Below are 19,749 nucleotides of genomic sequence, written 5' to 3'. Positions count from 1 at the left end.
ATTAATGTTGCGGACAGGTATTTTTGGGATCATTAGATAATTTGAGACCGATAATGATATACTGAACTAGTGAGTGTGAAAATATTGACACCTCTACACTTAGCTCCTTCTGTATGAAAGGTAGTATGTTTCTGTGTAACGTGAATTTATATGGTATTTTTCTAAGGTTGTTTAATACAGCCTTGAAGAAGGTGTTGCATTCAGGGGAGAGGGGAGAGATGGGAAGAAAAGTAGTTCTTAATAAATAGCATTCTTGATAATGTCTTTATTTTAATTCCTTTAGACTATGTCTGAATGTATCCAGCTGTCATTTGCTGTTTGTAGAATTGGCATTTACACGGTAAGGCAATGTTCTAACTAAGTATTTTTTGTTAGTGTTAATGCCATTTGAGTGAAAAGAAGTTACTTAAGTTTTTTAAGATTGGGTTGAAGTAATGCAGATAGCAGCAGTGATTTGTCATGCTAGTTTGCATAAACAAACTACAGTAGATTTTTGTCTTTTCAAAACATTTTCTAAAACCAGAAGAGAAGAAGTATCCTTCACTTTAGTTAAAAAAAGGTAAAGAAAAATTCAGCTAGCCTCTTGAGGTGTAAGAAAATTTAGAATTCATGGGCATCAGTTGCTGAAAATTCTTGCATAATGTAATTGCTGGAGGGTTTATGTACATTTGCCATTAAATATCTGTGTTTAAGTAATGTCACATATTAAAACATGTTAGCTAAATGCACATATTTTAAATTTTGTCTGGGTAGCCTTAACATTTTGGAAATGCTTTTAATTTAAACTTAGCAAACCTTATATAAAAGAAATAAGTAGTTTACTTCAATTATGTGTCCCAAATATACTAGCATTTTTTTTCTGCTCCCAATTGTTCTACTTGATCAGGAGAACAGTTAGATGAATGGGGTTTTGTAGTAATTAAATTTAATTAATACTTTACAATAATGTAGTGGAAACAGAGCTTACACAATGCATAAGACTTGATTGCTCAAATCATGCTTCATAACCTGGAGCTTTTGGAGTGGGAATGCTGCTCCTGATGTTAACACTTTTTAGGAGGAAGTCTGGAACGTACCACTTCATACAGTCAAAAGTATAGGTGAGTTTTGAACAACAGTGATGAGGGCTATGTGCCATCAGTAAGTCTTACTTGAGGACAGAATCTCAAAGCTTAACATTTGCTTTTGTTCGCAGAATTTGGTTCCAGGTAGTATTTATTATCTGCTTGAGGTTTTTTTCCCATTACATTTGCCTGCTTTAAATGGTAGAAAAAGAAGAGTCAAAGGCACATTTTCTTATGGTATTTAAATTTCTTAGGAAGACTTTCTGTATAAAAATTACTTTCTGTATAAAAATTACTGTGTGAGAAGAATCACACAGTAAGATTCCTGTCTTAAGGATCAGGGAGGGTTACAGTCTGAGATTTCAATGGCTGCAAGGTACTCAAATGGTCTGCTAGTTCTTTAGAAGACTAGAGTAAGCTGCTCAAATTCATTTGAGGGAATTTCCAAGTATAAATATACGTGTATTACAGATCTGTGTAGGAGAAGGTAAAAAGTAGTACATCTCTGACAGTAATCAGTTCTGTTTTAGTTTAAAATAGGTCAAGTGTTGTCTGTATGCTAGAGTGCTCTGCTAAGTTGTGGTAGCTGCAGTTATAGTGATAGTTGAGTAACTGGTATCTCTGACCTTTTGGGCAGCAAAATACTTAATTTTATCAAATTTTAAAATTGAAAAATAAAACCAGCTTGCGTAATTTATTAAAAATGCTGAAAGAAATTGATTTCATTGACTGCTGGTACTTAAGGGAGGATAGTGAGGAGGATGATGAGTAAGCTTCTGAGCATCTGGAGATGCAGTGTTATGGCCACAGTGTATCAGGCAGAGCATGCCATGTAAAGTGCATTTGAAGGTGAAAATAGTTCCTTTAGGAAAATGCTGGCTGTAGAGAGTACTTGCTTATGTAAAATGCCTGTCATTGCAAAGGTGAGTTTTCTGACTGTCATTGCAAAGGTGAGATGATCTGACTGGAGGGTAGGTTTGTACAGTTTTGGTGTCGTAGTAAAGAGAGAGGCCTGCTGAAGTGAGAGCTGTGCAGAAACATAGTATGATATGTTTGTATGCCTGTGCACCATACCCTGATCATTCTTGTAACTGTCACTGGATTTGTTGCTCAGGTGTGTCAGAAGTCTGGCAGCTGTCAGGTATTGAGTGCTCCATGTCAAGAATGTCAAGAAGCAAACCTCCACAAAACTCCAGTTCGTATTTCCCTTTTAACTAATTCCTTGGGTCTTGTGCGTTCTGCTGTGTGCTATTTTGCAGATGCAGTTGATTTTGTTCTAGCTGATTGATTTTTATCCAAATCTAAGCAGTCTCTCAGATGGTAGTCCTTAGCAGCACCATGTGTTCAGCTTGTACTGAGGTACTTGGATACTTCCTGTTCTGCATGTCCTCATGGTACAACGCTGCAAGTAAGGCTCTTAGTCCTTTGGACTGCAGATATCTCAACTGTTAGTCTGTTATCGAGCTGCTTATCAGTAGCACTCTAAAGCACTCATTAAATCAACTGTACTACACCATTAAATAGGCTTCCTGTTTTTATGGAATGTACAGATTATGAGATGGGGGAAGAGTTTATATGGTGATCTATGGCAAAACAGCCTGTGCTGCCTTCAGCAAGGAGAAAACCTGTATCTTTGCAAGAATACAGGAGGAGATGTAATGCCTATTTCAGGTGAATTAAGTAGATGAGTTTATTTTAAAGTGTATACCCTTGAAGGGAGAAAGAGCAAAGCAGAGGCGGTTAATATGAAAACTATATAGGTATTTGTAGGTGTCTGAATTTGATAGATGTTTCTGTTTAGTTTTTCTTGGTTTCAAAATTATTTATCTATTATTTATCTATAAATTTCAAAATGTTTGTCTATTATCAATAGATGAATAAGTTTGTTTCAAAGCAACGCAAAGATAACAAAAAGCTCCCTGTAGCTCTTTCTGCTTTCAAATGTTGGGTATGGCAAAAGCGATGCACTGTAGCAGCATTGCATCAATGCTGGCATCTTCTTCCTGAAAATCATGAGTAACCAATATCTTAGTTTTAGAAGCCTTTAGTTTGAATTTGAATGGAATGAGAAGCGGGAATGAATTATGCATTTTTACAGCTGTGCTTGCTATAGTTTGTATATGGTCGGTATAGTAAACCATGCAAATGTGCTTTTAATTTTCTGATTTACTTTGGACTTACTTACATTTGTCTTTGTTTATAATGATAAATTCATGTCTTGAAATGGTTTGGCTGGAATCACCTGTTGTACTAAGGAATTTGTCTGATGTTAGAACAAAACAGAAATAGCATTTACTCATGAAGTGGTGGAGAGGAAGCTCTTAAGAGAAGAGAAATCAACTAAGCCAACAACTAAAGGCAGCCATGAAATAGGAGGTAATCATGGGAACAGGCCTGGGAGGTTTCTGGAGCCGGCCTGTGACTTAGAGTGTGGAAAGCTTCCTATGAGACTCTTCCCCTCCCTGACATGGTTTCCCATTGGAAAATACTAAGTTAAAGTAATAACAGTGTTCATATAGCATATCCTGTCTACTCCTCCCTTTCCTATGTCATGTCCTTGACATGAGCAGCAAAACAAAGGCACTAAAGTGCAGCAGGAAAAAGTCCTTTTATGTGCTACCCTTGGGGAAATGTAGATAATTCCATTCACAGTCAATGCTGATATTCTGTCGATAGTCTGTTGGAAAGGAAAGATCTAAATGTTTTTAACTTCCAGCCTTAAGTGAAAGGTTCTTGCTGTCACCCCAGTCTTGGCAGTGACTTGTATTGGGTGGGACTGTGCCTGCTTTGTTGTTGCAAGCCTGTAGTCAAGCTGCCTGAGCCATGCTAGTTGTGATTTGTGTTGCTACCAACCTAAACAGGAGAAAGCAGGGCAGACTGTCCTGATGCGTATGTTACTCCGTGCATGTGGATGTTAGATACATTAAGGGGTTTGTACTATGAGCTGAGACTTTCTTTTCTACTTTTCCTGAAATAAAGGAACAGTTGTAATGTTTTTCAAATGAGGAAAGTAAAGTCAGGTGAAAGGGGAGAGCATCAAGACTGGGCCAGGAGTGTGGATCAGAATACAGTTCTTTTCCCCTTTTTCTCCACAGAGTTTCTTGGTTCAAGTGAATTGTGCTGACATTGCTGAAAGTCTGTCCTTGTGGCCAGAGCTCATGTTACCTGCCGAAAGAGCTCAGTGGCTTGGTGCAGCCAAAGCTGCTGGGACAGCATTGCTTCCCTGGGCTACTCAGTGACATACACTGCATTTCCAGCTCTTTGAGAACCTCTGACAATTAGTAATAGATTTCACTGGTAAAGGTATGGTTTGCCAAATTAGCCTGTTAATTTTTGTTAGAATCTTGGTTGGGCAATCTTGAGAGTTGGAATAGGGCTTTGTCCTGGCTAGGGACTTCATGAATACACGTTTTGTTCCGTCTGATTTGTCTCTACTGTCCATGGCTCCTCCCTGCTCTAGAGAACAGCAGTGTTATTCTACAGGCCATTAGCTTTAGGGAGGACAAAAAGAAAAGCCCAGATAATCATTACAAAAGGCTCAAATATTTTCTATTCCGGCAGAATGTTGTTCAATTTGCATTTATCTTTCGAAGTCAGGATTCGTAATCCTCATTCTTGCCGCCTGTCCAGAAAACAGTTGTATAATTTGTTGTCAAAATGTTGTTTTTTGCCTTCGTGGTGCTCCACATGAAAAATAAACTACTCTTGTTAGGCTTGGGGTGATGGTATGAGCATGGAATTTTTCTGATGGTCTCTGCTGAGCACCCTTTTTTGGTGTAGTTTTCAAAGTAGTCTCTTCAATTGCAAAAAGAAAAAATATTTTAATTTAATATAGTAGGTTTAAAGGTAATTTGTAAGTACATTGCAAAGTAAAAATATTCAAAATTCAGACAGTCTCCTATGAAAAAATGATCTGTTTGAAAACAGAGGTGCCCTCAGATTGTGAAAGACAGACTTTGAAAGACAGCAGGGGATTCAGCTAATGTTGAATTAGTGGCAAATTGCATATCTATTAGTTCACTGTATCATTTGAATTATTGAGCAGGTGAAAAAATTACAAGTCACTTTTCAGTGAAAGTGAACTTTTTCTTTCATGTTCTGTAATCCTGTGGTTGGGACCATGCATAGCAATGAGATGTGCAGAAGAGCAAATTGATTTACAAGGATTCCTGACTGTGCAATTCTAAGTTGTGATGAAAAGCAAGCTCCCTGTGATTATGATCAAAGTTGCATGTCCTGCTTCTGTGGGCATGCAGTCATATCCTCTACTTTGTACAGCTGGATAAGTAAGAATCTAATAGGTGATCTGCAAGTGGAAATAGGGAACAACAGTAATATGTATCACTCATAATATTTTGCATGTATCTGCAGGATTTTTTTATTGTTTTTGGTTTTTTTTAGTCATAATCTTGCCAAAAACTGTGTTGCTTTTGTGTGCGAGTTGTAAAATATTTGTTGTTAGTCTCTTTGCCTTTAGTAGGAATTGGACAACCACAGAGCACTAGAAATTATGCTTGCAGAATAATTGCATCTTTCACAAGACTCCATATTACAGCAGAAGTGGGAAAAGTTTGTTCTGCAGCTCCTAAACTTTTGTTCTGTGAGGTCGAAAATTGTCTGTTAGTCTTAGAGTGAGAGAAGATTGCTTTTTCCTGTGAACATGCATGCACTGTATCCTGAGGCCATCAATAATAAGTTACTATTATGATTGCTACTGTAAATAGTTCAGCTCTGTTTTCTGAAGACATCCTGTGTTTGTTCAAGAATAGGTATCTGTTAAGGGAAGAAGTCATACAAGTGGATAGTAGATTAAAAAAAAAAGGAAGTGCATCAAATGCCACAAAATTGAATCTGTTCATGAGTTAGTTTTTCTTTTTTGGTGGAAAGACACTTCTAATTCTTACCATCACTATACATATATCCATAGCGGTTTTAGTTTTTCTTTTCTCCCTAAAGTTGAAGATGTTTGCCTAGGTGTTGAAGTTAATTTTCAAAGTGGTTTGCCGAATAGCTGTTGCTACAGCTTCTTTATAATTATAGTCTTCTGTCTTCAAAGTAGTTTAAGATTGTATTCATGTGTAATTAAATCTATAAATGATTTTGGAAAAGCCGTTCTACAGCATCCTTTAGAGTCTTTTAAAGTAAATAGAGCTTTTAGATCTGCCTTCTATTACAGTATTTGTGTTTTGATAAATTTGATTATATTGCATACAAATCATAAAGCTAGTTATATTTTATCATATGAAAACTTTTGAGTGCCATTTCATTTTATGGCAAGGATTTATATAGTACAAAACTATATTGAATTTTTACTGTGTTTATATTGCTGGGTATTATGTTGTTTAAGAGTAGAAAACAACAGTGTTTAATAGATGTCATAAATTCATATTATGATTCCACTCCTATATGTACCTGAATGTCAAAAGGAAGCTTTTAAGTAAGTAAGTGTTACTAGGATCTCAAATGCCATTTTGGGCAATAGACCTTTAGGAAATGGTAAAAATGTGAGAAGTGGTGTAAGAATATCTTTTGTCAGGGAAAGCAAAGCTCCATACAGCTATGACATGGAGTGTTGTAACCAAGATTTTAAAATTCTGTTTTTGGTATTGTCACAATTTTCTGTGTCAATGCAGGCAAAAATCTAGTACCTCTGTTTGCAGCTGTGTTTGTCCCAGGGCTTCCCAAACTTACAACCTGATTTTTTAAGCTTTATTTAATGCTACCAGTGAATGTTCTAGATCTACCTTGTTTCTGGTGTCTTCAAAACCTCACTGACGCAAATTATTTGTCATGCAATTATTTTATCATGGAATGTCCTGTGTTGGAAGGGACCTGCAAGGAACAGTGAGTCAAACTTCTGTTGCTGCATAGGACAACCCAAAAAATTTCAGCATGTGCATTTTCAAAATCCTTCTTGACTCATTTACTGGGACCTTTACATATTTCAGAAAAATAATACTGGTGGATCTCCAGATACAATCTTGCAGATCTTCTCATCTGAAAGAGGGTTTTTAAAAATTTGAGTAAGGAAACCAGCAGCAGCCAATGGAATGAAATGTCCTACTTTCTCCTCCTCCATATCAAAGTGTAATTTAAGAGAGGGACACACAAGTCTGCTGTATGTTTCCTGGGCTTCCAGCTGGATGCTGATGACAGAACTGAGAATAGCTGCTCAGTAGCATTTTCAAAACTTCATTTTAGCCTTGGGCACATGTTGGCACCATGTTGAACAGATCTGTAATCTTCCCGTGGTTTCTTTTTCAAAACAATGTGTTTCTTCTTTTTCAAAGACAACCTGTTTCCATGCTGCAGCTGGGACTTTTACAAGGGCATGTAGTGCCCTTGTAAAGGAAAAGGGGGAATGGCTTTGAACTGAAAGAGGTCAAATTTAGGTTAGATATTAGGGAGAAATTATTTACTGTGAAGATGGTGAGGTGCTGGTACAAGTTGACATGAGAAGCTGTGGATGCTCCGTCCCTGGAAGTATTCAAGGATAGGTTGGATGGGGCTTTGAGCAACCTGTTTTAGTGAAACATGTCCTCAACATTAATAAATGTTGCATCTCGGGCAAAAATTCATGACCCATCTTTTTTCACGTACCTTTGCGTCAAATTCCATTGATCGTGGAGTTTTTTTAACGACTCTTTACAGTGTAATGTAGCCAGACAGCATACACTTCACCCTAATGGAAGATTATTATTTGTTCCTCAATTCTAAAAGTGCATACACTTCCAAAACACATGAGCTTTTGTTTCTTAGCCAGGCCCATGTTGTGTTAGTGCTGTCTTGGAGATCTGCTTACTTTGTTTAGTTGTCATCTTGGATTTTGTGGAAGACATTCCATTGCAATTCTCTGGAATACATACGTGTAAGTAATAACCCATTTGTACAGGGTCATACCTAGAGGCCTGACAGAGGTTGCTACTTTGTTCCATACTGACTCAGGTCTCTGCTGTGACAAGCAAGCCACAGGCAGTCAGGGATTACCTCAAACACACCAGTGTATTTGGAAACCATGCAAGATCTTGCCACGTGCACTTCTTGTCTGTGTGTGGAAAAAGAGGTGGGATTTGTAGTGAAGTTAAATCTTTATAGGCAAAAGATCTGGAACCGTGGGGGGAAAGTGAAGCAAATGTGTTGACTAAGACTTGACAAAGACTTCTGGTTATTGACATCAGGATTTGTGTTTCAGATAATTTTGCCTTGCTCTTCATAAAAGTTGTGTGTTGTTTTTTTCTCTGCTTGAATTTCTTGGCCTTGGAAGAGAATGAGTCTACTAAGAGAGAGACTTATGAGCAGACTGGGTCATAGTGTGGGATGTTAGGAGGAAGTAACTCTTAGTTTCAGTGGTTCTAAAATGCTTTTCACCATGCCGTCTCACTTGACTTTGAACAAGAAGATGACTCTGAAAAGGATCAAATGTGGAAATACACACCTTTTCATGCCAGATTAAAAAGCAATGGCCACGGTAGGTGAGAACCCCAAATACTGGACCTCAGCCTTGCAGGAAAGAATAATATGGGGTTCATAAAAGAGTTTTAAATTCAAATACCCCTTAACTAAAAAAGTCAAAATGTATATTTAAAAAGAAAAAGAAAAGGAGAAAACTAACCAACCAAAAACCTTACCCCAATCAACTAGAAAACCCAAAAACCAACTACTGTGGAGTAAGCTAAACTGAACTGAGGCTCTAGGACTATTGGATAATAAGCAAGAAAACCACAGTAAAAGAAACTGTTCTTTTAGGTGTGTTTTGTGCTGAGCCTGTAATTAATTAACCTTTTACAAGCAGTCACTCTCCAATAATAATTTAGTGGTTGATAAATCAGCTCTAAATGGAAAATATGAATAAAGCTCTAAGTAAGTGCAAAATCTGAATGTATTTGAAATGCCTGTGGAACTCTTCCTCTTGAGGTTTTTATCATTCCATATGCTTATACTCCTAAATCTCCCAGATAGTGGCTCAACTTTCCCAATGAGACATAAGCTATTTTGTTTTTCAGCAGGCTAAATTGAGGTGTAAAACCTCAGTGGCATTACTGATAATCCTCAGCAAGTTGTATGCAAGATCTTGTTGTTCCAAATCACAGTGCGTGCCTTGGGTGATTGGTGTCTGGGCATTTGAATATCTATATAAGCCTTCTGCTCTTTTTATCATTAAAATTAGAACATAATTAGAAAAAATCTGTTGTGATTGCAAATTTGTTTGCAAATTCTTGCATGGGATTCAAAAAAGGGGGTTTGTGACTTCCTTTGTGGGAGTTAAGGATTTTCTCTTTTAAAATTATGTAGTGTGGGAAGCTCTTTCCTGAGGAAGGAAGATATTAGTAATCTGCTCAAATTCTTGAGTAATTTTGCAAAGAATGCCACTTAATTTCATGTTGTCAATTCTCTGTTCTCCTCTGACTTCTTTCAAGCTTTCTTTACAAGGCTGTTTTATAAGATGTGTGCACCAGGTAAGCTGGAATCATTTTTTTTCTCCTAGCATCTGATTCAAATGAAGTAACCATTTTTTCCCCATATGTGTTAACTGTGATATTGTGTGTGACCAGAGTTCAAGGTTTTCTGGTTTTGATTCCCTGTTCCCTTCAGTGCTGGAATATTTTAAAGAAAAGATGTTTGTGTTATATTGCAGCGTGTATATTGCTTGCTTACTCTAGCAACTGCCACAAGCAACTACCAATTCCTTCTTTTCTGAAGGAAAAGTGGAGGACTGAAGAGAAATTATACAAGTGGTATATAAATTTTTACTATTATATGTTCAGTATGTTGAACTATTGAACTAAGGACACGGCTGTATTCCTTAGCTCTTAAACTGACTTAAGTAACTTTCTGCTGGCTTTGTCTGTGTTTTGTACTGAAAATAGACTCCTTATTTGAAGAATAGGCTTTGCGTCTTGGTGGGGTTTTCCAAGATTAATTTGAGGTATCAACAAAAGTCTTTCTTTAAAGGTCTTTTTTAATAGCTCTTTTGGGTTTGACAAGGTTGAAATACATTTTGGAACAAAAGCTTAAAAGAGAAAAGTGCTTTATAGGCAAATGACTTAAAGGTTTATATGTTCCTGACGCAAGACTTCATGGAACAGATTGGTGAAGTATAAGAAGCCGCAGAAACAGGGAGTCTCCCTTAATGCACAAATGTTTCTGTTTTTCATGTTCACATGATAACATCATAACAAATAGAGCTGAAAGGAGCGAGAGTCGTCTAATTAATTCCTGGCTCAGAAGCAGGATGAACTATGACCAAACCAGCTCTGACCAGACTGCTTTTCTAAAGAAACCACATCAGGTTCGATAATCTCTTCTGACAAACTCTTCCTGCGCTCAACGGGCCCTACTTTCTACACACTGTTTTTTTAAGATCTAGTCTAAATTTCCTGTTAATCTTTCTTGCTTCACTTTAAACTTTTTAGCTCAAGGTTACATGGGGCTTAGAGCAACCTGGTCTAGTGGAAGCCGGCCCTGCCCTTGGAAGGGAGATTGGAACTAGATGATATTAATGGTCCCTTCCGACCCAAACAGTTCTATTATACTTTGTCTTACAGGCAGCAAAAAGGTGCACTCTTTGTTGGATTAAAAACTGCCTGGATGGCTGGGCCCAGAGAGTGGTGGTGAGTGGAGTTCCATCCAGCTGCTGGCCAGTCATGAGTGGGGTTCCCCAGGGCTCAGTACTGGGGGAACTTCTGTTTAACATCTTTATCAATGATCTGAATGAGGAGATCAAGCGCACCCTCACTCACTTTGCAGATGACACCAAGCGGGAGTGTTGATCTGCTGGAGGGCAGGAAGGCTCTGCAGAGGATCTGGACAGGCTGCATCGATGGGCTGAGGCCAATGGTGTGAGGTTCAACAAGGCCAAGTGCCGGGTCCTGCCCTTGGGTCACAACAGCCCCAGGCAGTGCCACAGGCTGGGGCACAGTGGCTGGAAAGGACCTGGGGGTGCTGGTGACAGCAGCGGAACATGAGCCAGGGTGTGCCCAGGTGGCCAAGAAGGCCAATGGCATCCTGGCCTGGATCAGCAATGGTGTGGCCAGCAGGACCAGGGCAGGGATTGTCCCCCTGTGCTGGGCACTGGTGAGGCCACACCTCGAGTGCTGTGTCCAGTTCTGGGCCCTCTCTGCAGGAAAGACTCTGAGGAGCTGGAGTGAGCCCAGAGAAGGGCAATGGAGCTCGGGCAGGGTCTGGAGCATAAGTCCTGTGAGGAACAGCTGAGAGACCTGGGGGTGTTTATCCTGGAGTAAAGGAGTCTCAGGGGTGACCTTATTGCTCTCTGCAACTGCCTGAAAGGAGGCTATGACTGGGGACAGTCAGCCTTTTCTCTGCTAACAATGTGATAAGAAATGACCTTAAGCTATGCCAAGTGAAATTTAGAGTGGATATTAGGAAAATGTGTTCTATTTTTTTTACCTAATTTTTTTTGCTATTTTTATTTAATATCCACTAATACCTTCCATCAAAATTCCGCCGTGGAAAGGGTGGTCAAGCTTTGGAACAGGCTTCCCAGGCAAGTGGCTGATTATTATTTTAAATATCCTTGGAGTATTTAAAAGCTTTAAAGATGTCGCAGTAAGTGATCTGTTTTAGTGGTGGACTTGGCCGTCTTGGGTTAATGCTTGGACTTAAAGATCATAAAATGGTTCTAAGAGTCTTTCCTATGTATAATAGTAAACTTTGAACTAAAAAACAAATTTCAAAATACATCCATCATTGGATGGCATTTGGTTTACAAGGCGTATGACTTGCTGTGTAACTAGATTTCAGTCCTTAATTACCTGCTTTTCACAGAACTGTAAAAAAAGTTTGTGTTGGTGTCATTGAAACTGCAGGGAAGACAAAAACCCTCCATTTTTAGCGTTACAGAATTAAAGCATTACATTACTCTAGCCAGGATGTTGTTCTGGCCAGGATGTGCAAGAATTTCATCTCCACATTGTCTGGGTTGTGTAGAGAAAATTGTTCAATCACACATAATTTTACAAGAAATTATTTGGGTCAATGTTTATTGGTCCCAAGTTACACAGTTCTTTGTATTTGGTTTCCTATTGATTATTGATCTCTTCACCTTTGATGGTTCTCATTCTTTGTTTTCTTACCTGTCTTTTCGTAGACCAGCCATGCCAGCAGTGATTTTGGAGCTGATGGTTGTTAATGGTCCTTATCTTTTATGTATCTTCTGTGTTACTCCAAATCTGCTGAGGTGTTAAGGTCATCAGGCCTCGAGTGGTGAAACAGTCCTTTGAAAGGAAACTTAAAGTCCTCTGTCCCAGGCAAAGGTGAACAAAACCCCTGACTAAAATGATATAAAATTTTTAAACTTTTATAATTTTCAACAAGATGTGGAAGGAAAGTTAAAGATCATCCAGTTCCAACCATCCTTCCATGGGCAGGGACACCTTCCACTATCCCAGGCTACTGAGAGCGCCTTCCAACCTGGCCTTGAACACTGCCAGGGACAGGGCATCCACAGTTTCTCTGGGGAACCTGTGCCAGTGCTTAACCACCCTCACAGTAAAGAATTTCTTCCTAATATCTAACTAAACTTCGTGTCTTTCAGTTTAAAGCCATTGCCCCTGATCACTCTCCCTCTTATTTATTTATGTATTTATTTTATTCATTTAATTTTTATTAATTTAGTTATTTTTGATTTACTATTCAGTTTTATTATTGTTTTATTATTACAGACCAAGTAACTCCAGTGAAGGTGTTTGCTATGATCTTTTGCAGGGAGAACTCATTCTATTTGTGATTTAACATTCAGAAAGTTGCTAAAAGTTGGAAATGTGTCTATAGGGCTAAGCCAATAGATGTCATTTTTATGAAATGTAGTGTTATCTTTTTTTTCTTTCTTTCTTTTTTACTGCTAAATATTTGAACAAGTGGTAAATTTGTTTCACATTCTGGTTGCATGTCACCAAAGGCCAACAATTGGCTGTCAGTACCAGGACTCTCTTCAACTTTATCTTCAGACAGTTCTTGCTATTTTTTTGTAACTTAATGTTACAAAATTATGTAACAAAACATTAGATTACAAAATTATCAGTTTTTGAGGTTTTCTCCCAATTTGTGCTTTAATTATATGCTCCTACTTACTTGAATTAGAAGGTTAAAAATCCATTAGAAAGGTTGTAATTTTTTATGGAGGAGAGTTTTTTGATTACCCACACCAGTTTCGGATTGCCCTTGTGAGCTGAAGAGGCAAATAGCAGTCCTTACCAAGTAATGTGATTTTTTTTTTCCAGTGCTGTCACTATCAAAATGGCACAGTTGAACTGTGTCAGATAGAACTGGTTCAGTATATTTACAAGAAGAGATACTGTGCAGCTGGTTTTAGACTCCTGTATCTTTGAAATACTGTTACACATTTCCTGATCAGCAGGTCCTAGCTGTCTTTTGAGGTGAAATTAATGTTAAACTTCTCCATTTTGTACAAAACCTAATGTGAGTTCCCCTGTTTAAAACTGAAGTGAAATGAAGTTCAAGAGCAAGGAGAAGAAGCTGTTGAGGGAGAAGTAATTTTTCTTTTAAATTACATGGTGGAACTGTGGAATAAGTCCTCAAATGGAGTAAAAGCAAACTCAGAAAAATGAAAACCACAGGAATGAAAACTAATTTTAAAACAATACATTTCTGTTGGCATATTTTCAAGCAACATTTGTAAGCAATTTGGTTTTAGGCTAGTTCCTATTGTGTAAAATTAAAACAGAAGTAGATTGTGTTGTTAGATATTATTGTAATACTGATTTTTGCATGGCATATTTATTTAAAATTAAGCCCAAGTATACAAGTCAGCTTGTTTTCAATGATGTGACTGGAGACAATTATCTAATAATTTGAGCAGAAGGCTATGTACAATTTCTGTCTTAGAAGTACCTTTGCAATTGTGAAAGAAAACATTATATTTGTAGAACTCGGCATCACATGTAGTTTTTTTCAAAAAAACTTGAAAACAGAATGCTTTCATAATGGCGGTTAATAGTATGAAATTTATTTTACAGTGATTGTGACAGTAAGGTGATTTAAAGAAACACTCTCTGTTATATGGAGGACTTCACCCATAATTCAATATTTTTGAGGGTTGATTCTGCTTGCTGTGTTTTTGTGGAACTTGTTGGGTTTTTCGCCTCCCCCATGCCCCAGCTTCTCTTGGTCTTCTTTTGCAGAAATACAGTATATAACTTGAACTTCAAATTGTATTTTTGTGCTGAAATATAGAATTATTCTAGTATATGATGTTCTATTTCATGCCAACAATAGTAATAAGACAAAATAAAAACAGTTATGTATGGGTCCAGAGGTGTCCTGTGCTAGCTTGTGTCAGATGAGTGTAAGTATCCGGAGTACATTTTGTCTTGTAGAAAAAAATCTGAAGATGAGGAGTGCCTGAATGTAAGCTGTAACTTTTTCAGGTAACGTTTCACTTTAAGTAGGCAAGTGTCCAAGTACAGTCAGGTCTCAATTACATTTCAGTGCAGTGCTGCTATAATTAAGCCAGGAAAGGGTCCTTAGGCAGTGCCCAATTCTGCCTTTTTCAAGGGTTATGAGTCTTGGGAATGTGCAGAAGGGTGTAGAAAAACAGCTATACAGTAGCTTCTCTGGCAAAACTTGTGTTTGTTTCAGTCAAATATTTTGATCAAGCTACATAGACCTATAAACAATAACATGAGTATTTTTTTCTATAGTTCAATATCCCCTTTATATTTCTTTGCTTAAAACTTAAAACCAACTGCTTCATGAGGAAATGATAAGGCTAACTTTATTTTTGTTCGGGAAATCCAGGTTGAAAGTTTTAAGTTGCCACAGAGTGTGAATTGGAGGATATAAGTACAGGGGACCTCCCTATTTTAGCAGAAGCCTTTTTAAAGCTTTACACAAAGGGATCTATGGAACATGAACTAAACTTTTTTTCTAAATGGATAAACAGGATGTAGATATAAATAATAATTCAATACAAACTTATTTTGGTGGAGCTTTCTCACACACAGCTTCTTGTATATTGAGAAATGCAGTTTCCTTTCAGAAACAGTTTTTTCACTAGTTTCCGGACGGTGCTTAAGAAGAATTCATACAATTAAAAAAGTATTTAAAACCTCTTTTTCCAAGGTGTTGTAATTTATTTTTGCTAACAGTAATTTTTTTTCTTAATCAAAAATCATTCTGACTTTTCTCAACTCTTTGCAGAATACACATAGTTGAGCAAGAAAGTGATCAGGTACTGTAGTAAAGACTTCTCATGCATACCTTGTTAATAAAACAAATGTTAAGATTCTGTCTTTTTAGAGCACTCCTATTCTTGAATACAAGGTGAATACTAGTTTAATGAAACTTTACTCAAAAATTGCATGCTGATTTATTGTAGTAATAATCACTCTATCAATTTAAGCCCCCTTATTTTTGTTTTGTTTAAATGCACCTGCTCAGTAGCTTATCTGTGGTTTATTCCATACAGTCAAATCACTGTTGCTGACATACAATTTCTACATAGCAACAGTGAAAGCCTTTGTGAAGTTACCACAGACAGATTTAACAGAGAGGCAGTAGCAGCATGTGAAACCACTTCTAATTCTGGCAGTATGCTTGACTGCTTAATCTTCATCTTGAAGATCCTGTCCTACCTTGAGGGCAGATACCATGGTTGATGTAACCTGAAGAAAATAGGAAAATCTTCTATTGGCCATGATAGGGGAGTTGGGAAATACCTTTGTATGAAAGCAGGAAAGAAATGCTTGTCAGTCTTGTTGACATTTTATAACATCTTGTTCAGACAGGCTAGTTTTGAATCACTGGGGTGTCTTCAGGTTTAAAACACAGTGGGAGTGAATTAAGGTACAGCTGTAGTTGGTTACTTGGTTTTTTTGGCAGCATAGTTTGTATTAAGTTGTTTCTTGCTTTGAGTGGTGTTGCCACACAACAGCTTCGTATATTTTTATTCCTTTGTATTCTCCTATATTATCTCATTCTGTAAAGTTAACTAGCTAAAATGTTTATTTTTCATCCAATTTGTGTTTCATAATTAAATTTGAGATAATTCTCAGAGCAATACTACTACTGGTTAACCTTATAAATTTGCTAATTTCTTGTATAATTTCTTTCAAGATGGACCATCTTATCTCAGCAGAAGTGGTTTCTCCTTTTAGTCAGGTCTAGTTTATAATACCTAATTCTTTCTTATGAGTATCTGAATTGTTGAGGGGAGCCAGGATCACTTCTATCAGTGCTGGTAAGGGCTTTGTGCGTTGCCTTCTACATTTGCCTTACTTTGTGTTACAGATTTATATGCTTGTTTTTGCATTTCAGTGGCCCAACTTCTGCTTCACTCAATCACCTGCTTTGATGAAATAATATGTTAGCTGTCTACTTCTTGAACTGTGTGTAGATGGAAGGTCACTTGTGACACTTAAGCTAACCTGTTTTGTCTGTGGATCAAAATAATTCCTTTTATTTTTTTTTAAACGATCCTCCTTTTAAGCCAGTTCCTTGTCTAAGCCCTGACTTAGGCGGTGTCTTCTGTGAGCTACTGACTGCTAAAAGTTCTCTGTGACTCTTTGTTATTATCTGTTATATGATTTATTTCCTAAAACATTTTCTGACTGAAAAATTATTCTTCAAAAACTTTTTTTTGTTGTTGGCAAGCGCAAAACATTGGCAATTTATCTTTTTTATTTTCTGGAGAAGTGCTAGTTTTCTGACTTTGGAATTTCTTTTTGGTAATCTTTAATCTGTTATGAGGAACTGAGAGATGACTTGAAGCTCAATATATGTCCAGGGATTAGGAGAACAGATCAAAGTGAATCGTTAAGATTGAGATTGTTCATCTCCTTATATGAGTAACTCTTTATATGAATAAATCTTTGTTTGGATACCCTGTGCTTGTGGAAGATGGAAATTAGTGACTCAACAGTGATCATATCTAGTCCTGTGTTCCCACTGAAAGTAGGAAGAGTCAGCACAATGGTGAGTTTATCAAAAGTGGGTTTTACTTTCTATGTAGTTTGCACTGAATACCTCTTATGCCTCTCTGAAGCTGCTGTGAGTTCTTACTCCCAGCTTTTTAAATACACACTGTTGATTGGTTTTCTTCAGTCTACAGTAGAAACTTCCATAAATTAAGGCCTGTGGTTCTCAGAATCTGGTAATATGTGTTCTCAGAGAATTTTTAAATGAAATCTGACAATGATTCTATCTCAAAACAAAAACTACCCCACCTACCTTTCCCAAATAAAAAATTAGGAGTGAGGTTGAGAGGCAGAGAGGAAGAAGATTTGTGTTTCAGCCTTTTATGTGTCATTTGTGGAATTTGGAGAAGATACATATTCTTGTGCTGAGCAATTTGTTAGTTTTGTGAAAGCCTTTTCTAAGACATTGAAAGGAATGTGGAGAATGGAGAACAGTGGTATCAGGATTCCTCATTGCCTGGTCTCTGGTTCACATGACTGAATTAAATTTGATTGTTGGATCTGAGATCAAGAATATGTTTTTTACTGAAATGAAACTATCTGGCCTGTGTTGCTTCCTTTCTTTCCACTATTTTGGGAGGTGGTTTGCCTATGATTTGGTAATTTTACCTGTTCTGCACCCTAAATGTGGAGCTCAGATGTTGATAATAGCCTCCTACTGTCAGTTCTTTGGGACATTTGATTAAGGCACCTGGCAGCTAAAATAATTTAGCACAACTGATGTCTCAGGGTCTGTCTTATAGTAACATTTGAATAAAATTAATGGCATACATAATTTGAAAACTCTGGTTATAGTTTCCATCATTAAACTAATTGCACTTTTTTTGAAAATTAATACCAGAAGCAGTGACAATACTTGTTGTGAGCAAATTACTCATGTAGACATGGTCTGTTCTTCTTCCTGAGTCCCAGTCATTATTTTGGCTTATGCCTTTGCATTGCTAATTTGACTGTCTCATAACAGATTCTGTAAAATTTATGTCTGCTTCAGTTGTCTTGCTGCATGACTGGTCATAAGAAACATGTCCTACAGAGCTACTTTTTAAAGCTTCCGTGCTTCTGTACCATGTGGGTATTGCCTGAGGGTTTAACAAATTGGGATTGCAAAGCAGTGTTTGCTTATAAAACTCAGAAGAGTTTATCACTTACAGTATATATGGTTTAATGTAAAATTACTGAGAAAAATCATGCTGTGCTTTAGAGAGTGCTTATAACCCATTAAATTACTATCTGTGAAATACTGGTGATTGCCCCCTCTCTTCCAGGACTGTGGGTTTAGACACTGTGAGACTGTGTGGTCCTTCTCTGCCCTTATTTTCAAGTGGACATTCAGCTATTAAACATGATGTTACTTTATTTTTCCTAATGTCTCCAATCCTTTTGCAGAAACTTACAGAGAATTGAAAATAAGCAAATATTCTCCTTAGATTTTACTGGCATTTCTTAAAAAAATCTTGCAGACTAGTCTTCTCCACTCCCCAGCACTGTCTAGCAAGAGTCAACATTACCAATGGTTATTCATCTTAACTGCTGCTAGTAACTTGTTTCTTCCAGGTCAGGAGAATGAGAAACAGCTGCAGTTCCTGGATATAGGTGTCAATTCACACCTTGCCCTGAAGTGGCTGAGCTGTGGCCTGCTAAAGGTAGATCGTTGTTCCCTGGTTAATATAAGTGCTTCAGGAGCTACTGTGAATTGTGTAGTTAAAATCTTAATTGGTATTTTTGAATCTGTTGACTGGCAGACTCTGGGCATAAAAATTAATATTAAAATACTATTTTGTCTTTTGTCAGATGTCAAATGAGTTAGTGCACAGAAATTGAACAGACTGTATCATAAGTTTGTGATACTAATATATTATTTGAAAACTAATTCAGACAGCAAGTGGACTCTTGAGAAATGACATTGAATTGAATGTTATAAAAATATAGTCTGACACAGCCTTGGTGTGTAAACCAATTTAATTGTAAATCAATTAAACTGCACATGAAGAGATTTCCTAGGTACCAGTTCAAAGGGGGAAGATTATGAAACCCAGAAGCTGGGTATAGTGCAATTAAAAAGGGAACAGATTAGCTGGGTTGCAAAGGGGAGGTCTGTACCCACTTAACAATTGTTTCATATTTTAGTTAATTTGAAAGAAATGAGCAGTGCAGCATGAATGCATGTTGAACGAAATAGCTGCTGAGAAGTGACAAAGCTATGACAATTAGTGGACCGCTACGACTGGATAAAACTATTTTCTTTAAAAAAGGAGCAAACATGGATGCTAGAAACAGGATAGTGTTGCAGTTTGATAAATAACTGTCATTCCTTTACCTAAAGCCGTGACAGAGGTATTTTTCAGTCTCTCTGCTGATAATGTATGGAAATAAAATACCTCCAGCTCTGTTTAAAAAAAAAAAAGGACAGTTTTAAAATCCTTCCCATTCTGATTTCAGAAGCTACTGCAGAATTTGGGACTCTTATAATGATTACATTAAGGCAGAAAATTAATTTTTGTAGAGGGTTGTACGTTTTTTGTAGTATGTAGAGGAGCTTGATGCTGTAAGATCATGTTGGAGTTTAACAGGACTAAATATTTGAAGGACTAAATATTTATGAGGGTATTTAATTATATTTGCCCTGAACAGCAAACAGTTTTAGAGGTATGAAACCTCAAGTGTTCATGAGGTAATCTGCAAACAATATCTCAGTCTTAGACATGCATACTTCAATGCTCTGTTGCACATTT

General features: G+C 37.2%; 1 protein-coding gene across 7 annotated transcripts in view; it reads left to right on the top strand.

The window, feature by feature from the left end:
• ARL15 (ARF like GTPase 15) overlaps positions 1-19,749 on the top strand; it is a 235,825-nt gene that overhangs the window by 11,462 nt on the left and 204,614 nt on the right. For 3 of the 7 annotated variants that reach the window (XR_012052726.1, XR_012052725.1, XM_072921670.1), the window contains exon 1: positions 9,413-9,520. The exons of 1 other annotated variant lie outside the window; for it this stretch is intronic. Coding sequence is in view for 3 of the 6 variants with exons in the window: in XM_072921670.1 (XP_072777771.1) it covers positions 9,428-9,520 (93 nt within the window). In the remaining 3 variants the exon portion in view is untranslated. Of the gene's footprint in view, positions 1-283; positions 341-9,355; positions 9,521-19,749 lie in introns of those variants that run through there. 3 more of the 7 variants (XM_030258804.4, XM_030258805.4, XR_012052727.1) reach the window with 2 other exon arrangements.

Source organism: Taeniopygia guttata, chromosome Z (genome assembly GCF_048771995.1).
Source record: "Taeniopygia guttata chromosome Z, bTaeGut7.mat, whole genome shotgun sequence".
Classification (NCBI taxonomy): Eukaryota; Metazoa; Chordata; class Aves; order Passeriformes; family Estrildidae; genus Taeniopygia; species Taeniopygia guttata.
Note: the sequence above shows the minus strand (reverse complement) of the source record. Positions and strands in the feature narration are given on the sequence as shown.